Below are 10,695 nucleotides of genomic sequence, written 5' to 3'. Positions count from 1 at the left end.
AAAGCGGGACGGGTCTAGCTAGGTTACCATCTGCCCAACCATGCATACCACAAGAGGTATCTTCCGACACATAATTGATTATGCACCATTATGCCAACAACTTAGAAGGAATCAGCCAATATTGAACTACAAACAAAAAAGAAATTGCAATTACAATGCATTTAGTAGCTTTAACCCCATTTATGAGTAACACTTGACTCTAGGTATTTGACCTAATCATCGGAGGATTCACTCGGCCTCATTTGGATAATAAGATGATATGTATCTTTCATGTAGCAAGGTGGACGGGGGCGGACTCTCACTGCTTATTCTTAAAATTATTTATTATATTTTGTGTAAAAATTTAAAAAAATTATAATGACGAGATGAGATGAGTTGAGATGATTTCTGTATCCACATCAACCATAAAAGATTTGTGAATAACATTACAAAATAAAAAATAATAATAATAAAAAATAATTTATAATTAATAAATAATAATAAAACAATGTGATGCTATTTCGCTTACAAAGACAGGCCCATGGAATCTGTCGAGCCTCGGTAATGAAAAAGTGAACGAAGAAAAGCCCGTAGAAATTTAGAATGGTATTGTCGAGTCCATCACAGAAGAGCAGAGACGAGAAGACGATTGAATGTCGATACTGTGGGAGAAGAGCGAGACATGGAGGTGGCTGGTGAGGAGGACAAAGGAGTCAAAGCCCTTCTTCGTTACGTTCGCCACCATATGCGGCGTCGTCCCCGGGATTATCGGTTACGCCGTGATGCAGCTCACCAACTCTCGCAACCCTGAGCTCGAAGCCCGTCTCCGCAACAATCCCCGACCAGAAACAGTCGTACGCACTTTTTTTTCCCTGTCAATCTATACATCCTTTCTTTCCTTTCTTTTGTTTTCACCTTTAATTTCATTATTTAGTTTTAATTTATAAGGACCCAACATATCTGAGAGACCTAAACAGAAACAGAGACCCAAACCGTAATTCAAAGTAGCCTCAGAAGACGAACAAATGGGTGACCCTTTATCTCCAAGAATAATTCCAAATGGACAGAATATTTTATACGCCATTTTGGTTTGTTGATTTTACATCTTGTACCCTGAGGTACAACTTTTATACCTAAGGTTCTACGATAATACAACTCAATTAGTTTTCGACGGAAAGTTAAGAGGAAGGAGTTTCTGCAAATATTATTTTTCTGAGTCTCTAATGCTCTAGCTTGTACGGTTAGAGTGAATGAAAAATTCTAGATTTTTGCGGTGTTTGAGAAGCGTCTGACATATAATTTTGTTATTTTGTTACCGACCCAGCGGTTGAAGTCCTAAATGACAAAAGGGGGTCTGGTGCAATCCTCTTGGTGGGTGTATTTTCCAATGCTTCTGTTATGTCCTTCATGATAGACAACATCTAGATCTTTGAGTTTTAGTTTGAGATACAGAATTATAAAAGTAATACGATCATACCCTTTGATGTCACACATATTTTCTAAATTATGCGAGTAGCATAATCATTCCCTTACATGGATGGCAAACATTTTTTTTTAACGTATTATGTATGTATGGCCCTCTATTGATAGCCCCTTTTTATGTACCAAGTTATGATATGATGAAGTGAGTTTAATGTCATGTTCTTATGCTATTATGCATTTTACATGCATCATGATATGTCTTCATTTATGACTACAATGAGCTATGTTATTATGTGTTTTACATGCATCATGGTAATGCATGTGGTAAGAAAGATAAAAGATGAAACCCCAAGGGGTTGGCCCAAGTGGTGAAGGCTTTGGTCTTGGGTTATCACTCCCTTCAAGGTCCAAGGTTCAACACCTCATGGGTGCAAACAATCCTTTGGGGCCACACCCCCTGGTGAAAAGCCAGCGATTTAACCAGTTCTGTGTAGGGAAACTTCCGAGGATGCTGTGCACGGGACCGGGGTTTACTCTACAGGGATGGATCCGAAGAATCCTGCCTTGGAGAGGTTCCCTGACATAGATAAAAAACGAGTTATGAAATAAGCTTTAAGAATGGCCATAAGAGATACATGGTACCAATGCAATTATAGGTGGATGTGCAAGTCATGGACCTAATGTGGTCCACCATAGTATGTTATGATAAGTTAAGTGGTTCCCCTTGTGGCCACAAGCAGTGAAACCGGTGCACAATCCTGCACACGGAGGGTTAAGGATTGCCGGTCATTAAAGAAGGGGAAAGACAAGTTTAATGAGTTATGCATAGTACATGTTACATCTTTATGTTAATATAAGTATTAAGTATGCACGTTTTGCAAGGAAACCCTATGTTTATGTTATTTTTACTGTGTGATGTATTACTTATTGAGTATTTGACTCATTTTTTTATATTTTTAATGTTTTAACCACCGAAGGTCATGGTCATTGTGAGATAGATGCTGCAGGATGGGACTTGACTCCAGTAGACGAAATAGAGGCCTAGGCAGTTTATGAGATATTTAGTTTTATGTTTTCCGTCATTAAATTTATTTTGTTAAGCACACGAGACTTAAATGATTTTAAACAAGTGCTTCTGCAGAGTCTCTTTTAAATTTTAATGAAGTATATTTTGTTTTAGTTATGGAATCTTTTATACCAGGCTTCTACGTAAATGATTTAAATGTTAGTAGCATTCTGGGTCCCCTAGATTTCTAAAAATGATGTTATTCTTAAACCTAGGGGGACAAGGTGTTACATTTCCGAAATGTTAATAATGTAGTTTAATTTTCCTGACACATATCCTTTGTTTATCCTAGTTTGGGTACTAAGGTAATTCTGAGAATATCTCATTATTATTCATTATTTTATTATTACTTTTCACCTTCTTTTCACTACTATTCATTACTATTTAATATTTTATCATTACTCTTTCACTACTATTCACAAAATGCTTCAGAATACCTCACTACACAATCGCAACTTAATCAATGCCTTTTTTAGTTTATTATAACCAATTTACCTAAAAAAAGTTTAGTAACCAATTGATTCATAAATGTTAATGAATTTTACAGAAAGTTAAAGGGCCTATAAGTTATGACTCTTGATGGTTAGAGTTACTTTGGCACACTATAGGGCTCTTGGTCCTTTCCATTTAATTGAAGTTTGTGTGGTTTTTCATCACTAGCATATAAACATAAGGAGAGTGAAGAGAGAAAAATCCAATGGCCCTAACCAAATTTTGGAGATCAAGGTGCTTACAATGGTGCTTACTTAAAAGGTTTTATTTATTGCATAATAACTCAGGATTTGCTAACTTGCTCAATATATCTTAACTTTAAGTTAGTTAGATTATTTTTTATTTAAGAACTTCAACTATTCTTGCGCATTGTGCTGGTTTGCTAATGGTTTACTAAAACTTACAATGGTAGATTCCTTATTACGTGACCGAAATTTGGTTTCGTCTTCTGTTTAAGTTTATAGAATATAGGTACACATGATTTTCTCACCCTACCCTCAACTAGTGCCTCTTCCTTTCCTTCTAAAAACATATTCATAATTTATCATGAAGCATTTATACTTAAGTCTTCACTACCATTACTCTGACTGAATAATTTGACTCGTTCACTTGAGGTGCATTTCAATTTTTGGGGTTGATTCTCTGAAGCATTTCACTCTGTAAGTGGATAAACATGTTGACATTTTGGTTGCTTGAAACTGTGAACCAGATGATGGGGAAAGCAAATCGAGAGAGACTGGCAGAATACCTTGGGGAGCTGCAGCGGAAAGAGGATACAAATGACCGTTATGTTGCTGCTCTGAGAGGAGAGACGTTGACTAGGAAACCTTATGTGAGAATACAACCAATCCCTAAACCAAGCAACACTGGGGCTGAAAAGGAGCAAAAAGCCCAAAAGGAACAAAAGTAGATGATGAGGTGGGTCTACTGATGATGTGAAGGCTTTCTGTATCTGGGTATGTTTAGGTTGTCATTGGATGAGTAATGTAAGGTTTCACTCTTTTTGAATGATATTCAACATCCGTTCATTGTGACGAGACTAGTAATAAAAATATTAGTCTTTGAATGTTATTCAGCATCTACTGGGCTGTGTGCTTGTTCTGTAATGTTTCATGATAAGCGAGTACTTTTCCCTTCCAAGGTATACTATATAAAATTAGATCCATCTTATGTTCTTTATCACTTTCAGTGTGGACAGACATCAGCTGTAAACTTATTTGTTTAAGGGTGATGATGTTATTTGCGCTGCTATTCTACTAGAAAAGCCTAAAATCTAGGCCTCTGATGACTCCACTAGAATTATGGTTGAAATGTTCTTATGCTATGAGAAATCCGGTCATAGATTGCTCTTGGACACTTTTAGGGTAGATATCATCTGTTCGATTCTTTGGTCCAAAGAGGGACACTATGGTGGGATTATTTTGCCTCGTGTGGCTGTTCCTATTGAATCAATTAGGCATCGTTTGGTTACGCAATTTAGATGAGATATTTTGTTAAAAATTGAATAAAATATTGTTAGAATATTATTTTTTAATATTATTTTTATTTTAAGATTTGAAAAAGTTGAATTGTTTATTATATTTTGTGTGGGAGTTTGAGAAAGTTGTAATGATGAAATGAGATAATTTTGTGTATCTAAACAAAGCCTTAATGTTGCTGGTCAAACCTCAATGTGAATAGATATTCTGGTATGAAGTCCATTAGTTTTCCAAAAGGAGAGGGTGATATCCTTTGAGGAGATTCATCGAAATTGATCATTTTTTGTATGAGTTCAAACTTATTTGCTATACATGCTTGGATAGTAGGTTAAGATTAGACAAGTCAGGAGAAGGCATGTGATCATGTAAATTGGGATTTCCTACTTTGTTTCGCTGGAAGATGCAGGTTTGATGAGAAATGGTGTGGATGGATCAAACAATGTACATCTTCAGTTACCCCATGGGTTTTTTTAGCAGCTTCAAGGTTATACATTAAGGGGATCCATTATTCCCCTTATTATTTGTTATTATAGTAGATCTAGGCTCTGAACAAGATGATTTCTATCATGGAGCATAGGGATTTTTATTGAGTTTTTCGGTTTTCTGGAACCAAGCTTAGCATCTCTCATTTGTTATTAGTCGACGACACCATTAATATGCAAGGCCAACCGTTTTGTCTCTGCAATGTGTGGTGCTTACTCTATGTTTTAGGAGCGGTATTTAGGGCTTAAAAAAAAAATCGAAAAACTAGTGTAAAACTGGTTCAGTCTGGCACCGGTTCCAACTATGCAAAATCAGTCCGGTTCCGGTTTTGCTTTTTATAACATTGGACCAGACCGGTTCATATATATATAATTTTTTATATTATATATATTATATGCTAAATTATTAATTAATATAAAGTCAAATTTTAAAATTTTATTATTCATGTCTAATAATCTAATAACATAAAATTAATATAACATTTGATATAATATAAAACTAATTTTATAAATTTAAATATAAGTTATAACATTCAATATAACATATAAATATATATATATATATATCAAGGATAAATACATCTTATGTCATAATGAATTATAATATATATTCTTTTTAATAAATATATTTCTACACATTTGATCATATGTATTAAATATGTATTTTTAATTTCATAAATAATTGGGCACAACTCTTGCTATCTTTCTCTACTCTAGAAAACTTTTTGAGGTTCTCATCATTAAAATTATATCGATAAAATCAGACCAGAATCGATAAAATTGGAAGTTCTGGTTTCAGTGATGAATTGGTCTAGTATCGATTCTTCAATTCTCAAAACTGATGTATACCCATTCGGTTCTATAATATGTCCAAAATTGGATCGAACCAAACCGATTACACCCCTAACGTTATCCAGTTTGAAGGCAAACTTGACAAAGTTAGTATGTAGCCAGTTTAGTGGACATCCTGGGAGTGTAGGATCTCTTTCTTAGGTATCTTGGGTAAGGAAGAGATCCCAAGTAGCTTATCTGCTTATAAAACTCTCAGATTCTATATAACCCATTTTGATGATTCCAGAACTGCTTAAACTAGAGGAAGGCAATTTAAATGTTGATGGTACCTTGATTCGTACCCTATATATTATAATCAAGTTTGAGGACGGTTTTAGGCATTGTTTATCACCCACATCTTTCTACCTCGAAGTGCCTCCAAGCTTCCTAAAACTTCTTTTTTTTCCCCTTCAGAGAGCCTTCTCCTAGACTTGCCATCAAGCCCTATAGCAGGTACTGTAAGTTCAAGTTGACCTATCTGATCCTCCACGAAAAGCAGGGGCTTGTTGTCAAACGCCAATATAGCATTGTCTTACTAATGATCGAATATTTTCTAGCGTAATGTTACGTACCACATTTTCATTCCATTATGTAAAATGTGACACAACTATCAACCTTGGATTATCATTTATTTTTTTAAAGAAAAATTCAAAAGTTGGTAAGGAATACCACCTCATCTTAGTGAGATGAAAGTGTGGCATGTAGAATTTTCTATAGCATTAATCATTTCCTGCACAGTGATTGGTGCATCCTTGCTCCATGCCCCCACCAATTCTATACCTACTTCTACTATTTTCTGATCTGTGAGATTAGATGACCCGCTGCAAAGGGCTTGCCGGTTCATTTCTTTGACTTCCACAGAATCCCTTGGAAGTAAAATCTGCAACCGAGGCCTCTAGACCCTTCTTCGGTCGACCAACATCCCTTGGAGGCTAAATCTAGACTCCATGCATTCAAAATTATCTAAATTTAATATTCCTGAAATTTGGATTCTTTGATAGGAGTACTGTGGTACAAAGGAGACTTATGAAGAAATGAGAGGCTATCGAGATGGATTGAGTTGAGGAGTGAAGGAATAAGAAGCACATAGGCAGCACTTGATTCATTAATAGGATGAAATAACATAGTTTTCCTTGCTTAATGTAGTAGTTAGATTACCATTTTATCATTACCAGTGTAACGAGAATAACTGTAATTCAAAGGTATAAGAACTGGAAGTCGTGTAAGGAACATTCATTCAAAAAGTTTAATACAATTGATTTCTTGGAGGCTTTGATACCAATTGTTACAATTTTTCAGAACTTCAAGATTGAAAAGATTGTCCAAGAGTTATCGGATGCTGAGGTAATTCAAAATAGTCAATCTCCTTTTTCTTCACGTGTTGTCGGTGAGAAAATAATATGGTACTTGGCCCATGTGCATTGACTATAGGGCTTTCAACAAGGAAATTGTGAAGGATAAGTTTCCAATATCTGTTATAGATGAGTTGTTGGATGAGTTATTTGGTGCCACCATTTTCTCTAAATTGGACCTAAAATTAGGTTATCATCAAATGAGGGTAAGGGAGAGTGACATTAAGAAGACTGCACTTAGAACACATCAAGGGCACTATAAGTTTTTGGTTATGCCTTTCGGCTTAACCAATGCTCCAGTAACTTTCCAAGGTTTGATGAATAAGGTATTTCAACATTTCCTTCGTAAGTTTGTTATAATCTTTTTTTATGACATATTAGTCTATAGCAAAGCCAAGGAGAATCACTGGCAACACTTTTCAATGGTGTTAGATACCTTAGCAAAAAACACACTATTTGCTAAGAGGAGTAAGGGCCTCTTTGGGGTTGCGGTAGGAGTATTAAAAAGTGGTTCAATAGCCTTAAAAACTCTTTAATGGAAAAATTAGATTGTTTTGATGATACATATTAAAACATTTTTTAATCTCAAATAAGCTAAAATGTATGTTTGAGGAAAAACATGATTTTGATGCTTTTCCTCAAACGTGTTTTTCGGATAATGCGAAGCATAATTCAAATTTTATAAAGACTATCAATGAGTATAAATATCCATACAACTTTCAGATAATTACAACTTTCAAACTTTAAAGGATATGATCATAATTTTTAAAAAATCAAATAATCCTCATTTCTACCTCAGAAAACACTTTTTAATTTGTTTTCAAATAAATATAACATGTTTGAAAATATTTTAAACATATGGTTACAAAACAGTAAATAAATTTTTAATAATAGAACTTATTACTTAAGCTATAAGCTCTAAAGTTATAAGCTATATTTTCGATCGCAATCTCAAACATACACTAAGTCTAAATTCGATTGTGTTGAAATAGATTATCTGTGGCATTTGGTTTTTGCAAATGGGGTAAAAGTAGATCCCTCTAAAATAAAGGCCATGATTGATTGGCCCTTACCCAAATCCATTAAAACCTTGAGGGGATTCTTGGGTTTAACTGGATACTATATGAAATTTGTGAGAAGTTATAGGTTGATTGCTGCCCCACTCACTAATTTTTTGAGGAAAGATTCATTTCTATGGGGACCTGAAGCTTCCAAAGCATTTAAGGCCTTGAAGCAAGCATTCACCGATCCACCTGTGTTAGCTTTGCCTAACTTCTCGAGACCTTCTTTGTAGAGTGTGATGCATTTAGAAGGGGTGTTGGTGCAATGTTGATGCAGCATGGGAAACCATTGGCCTTTTAAGTCAAGCTTTGAAAGGCAAGGCTTTGGATTTATCTACTTATGAGAAGCAGTTGTTGGCCTTGGTGCTTCTTGTGAAAAAGTGGAAACCTTAATTGTTAGGGGCTACCTTTGTGATAAGAATAGACCAATAAAGTTTGAAGTTTCAGTTGGCACAAAAGATAGGCACACCATCACAACATCAATGAATAAGTAAGCTTCTTGGATATGACTTCACCATTGAATATAAAAAAGGTAAAGAAAATGTACTTGCAGATGCACTCTCAAGAAGGTGTGAAGGGTCAAGAGTAGAAGCTACTCTCTCTACCATCACAATGCTTGATCCAGTTTGGTTGGAAGAATTGAAAGCCTCTTATTTGCTGGACAGAGAGATTTTTGAGATTTGTGGAAAGTTACAACAAGGATCTCCAGCTAATAATTAGATATTTGAGGTTAAAAATGGATTGTTGTTTAAGAAAGGCAAATTATTTTTATTAGCAACATCTCCCTTAAAGTAGAAGATTCTATAGTTTATACACAGCAGTGCAGTTGGGGATCATTCAGGATATCATAAGTCATTACACATGGCCAAACCAAACTTCATTTGGGATGGTATGAGGAAGGATATAAAGAACTTTATTAGACAATGCCTAGTTTGTCAAAAATGCAAAGTTGCAGCCCTTGCTAGTTTTAACAAAATCATGGAGTGATATCTCCATGGATTTTATTGAAGCATTGCCTATGTCACAAGGGCTTTCTACACTTTTTGTAGTAGTTGACAGATTCACTAAAGATGCCCACTTCTTGCCATTGTCCCACCCCTTCGCTATAACAACAATAGATAAGCTGTTCATTTCTTAGATTTTCAAGTTACATGGCATGCCAGCAACCATTATCACAGATCAAGATGAGGTTTTCACCAGCAATTTTTGGAAGGAAATGTTTAGGCTACAAGTAAGACAATTAAACTTCACTTCAGGTTACCATCCTCAATCGGATGGTCAAACTAAAATAGTCAACAAGTGTGTCTAACAATACTTTAGGTACTTTGTTAGTGAGAGGCCAAAGTAATGGGTTCACTAACTACCTTGGGCAGAATGGTGGTATATTACTTCCATACATTCCTCAATAAGAATTACACCCTTTGAGGCTTTGTATAGCATTCAACTTCCTTCTTTGATGCAATATGTGTCAGGTACTACACAGAATCATGTTGTTGATTTTGAGTTAAGATCCATGGGATCCAGGGAAGAGAGTTTGGCATTGTTGAAGAAGAATCTCTTGGCTACACAGTCAGCAATGAATCAGAATTATGATAAGAGGCACACTGCAAGACAGTTTGAGGTGTATGATTTTGTATACTTGAAGTTACAAAAGTACAAGCATAAGTGTATCTCCACTGGTTCTAATCCTAAATTGGCAGCCAGATACTATTGTCCATTTAAGGTGTTGGAGCATATTGGAGAAGGTGGCCTATAGATTGGAGTTGCCAGTTAATTCTTTTGTGCATTCAGTTTTTCATGTATCAAGTTAAAGAAACATATGGGGTCAGATGCTAAGATAACTTTCAATACCTTTGACTGATTCTCATGGCTATATGAGAACCGAACCTAAGTCCATTTTGCAAAGAAGAATGACAGCTTGCAATAACAAACCATTCATTTAGTTACTAGTTAAATGGTGTGGAGCTCATGCGGAAGACTCATCTTGAGTCCCTCTAGAAAAACTACGATTTTAGTACCCTAACTTTGTGGGCAATGTTTTCTAAAGGTGGGGGGGAATTTGTCATGGTTGTGAGTGGAGGAGGTGCAGTGGCACAAAGGAGACATAATAAGAAATGAGAGTCTATCAGGATGGATTGAGTTTGGGATTGAAGGAATAAGAAGCACATGATTCATTAATAGGATGAAATGACATAGTTGTCCTCACTTAATGTGGTTAGATTACCATTTTGTCCTTACCACTATAACAAGAATAACTTTAATTCAAAGGTATAAGAATTGGAACTCGTGTAAGGAACATTCATTCAGAAAGTTTAATACAATTCATTTTTTTGGAGGCTCTGATCCCTTAAAGATCATATAGTTTATTTGTTCTTGATTTTTCTTTTAAGTTCTGGAAAGTTGTAACAACTAATGAATATCATGTAGTTAAGAACTCAAGGATCGAGATGTAGTTTGATCAGATGACAATACTTTTTTTTCTCTCATCAAAAAAAGAGTTGAAGGGAGTGACTAAAGATGGCTTCCCTACCA

General features: G+C 35.3%; 1 protein-coding gene across 1 annotated transcript; it reads left to right on the top strand.

Annotated features, from left to right (window-relative positions):
- The first annotated feature begins 561 nt into the window (after positions 1-561).
- LOC109000551 lies at positions 562-4,206 on the top strand. The gene is made up of 2 exons (XM_018977470.2): positions 562-833; positions 3,669-4,206. Exons 1-2 carry the CDS (start codon positions 633-635, stop codon positions 3,867-3,869), a joined length of 402 nt encoding a protein of 133 aa, XP_018833015.1. The 5' UTR covers positions 562-632; the 3' UTR covers positions 3,870-4,206.
- Positions 4,207-10,695: the final 6,489 nt, after the last annotated feature.

The sequence above is a fragment of the Juglans regia genome, chromosome 6 (assembly GCF_001411555.2).
Source record: "Juglans regia cultivar Chandler chromosome 6, Walnut 2.0, whole genome shotgun sequence".
Classification (NCBI taxonomy): domain Eukaryota; kingdom Viridiplantae; phylum Streptophyta; class Magnoliopsida; order Fagales; family Juglandaceae; genus Juglans; species Juglans regia.
Note: the sequence above shows the minus strand (reverse complement) of the source record. Positions and strands in the feature narration are given on the sequence as shown.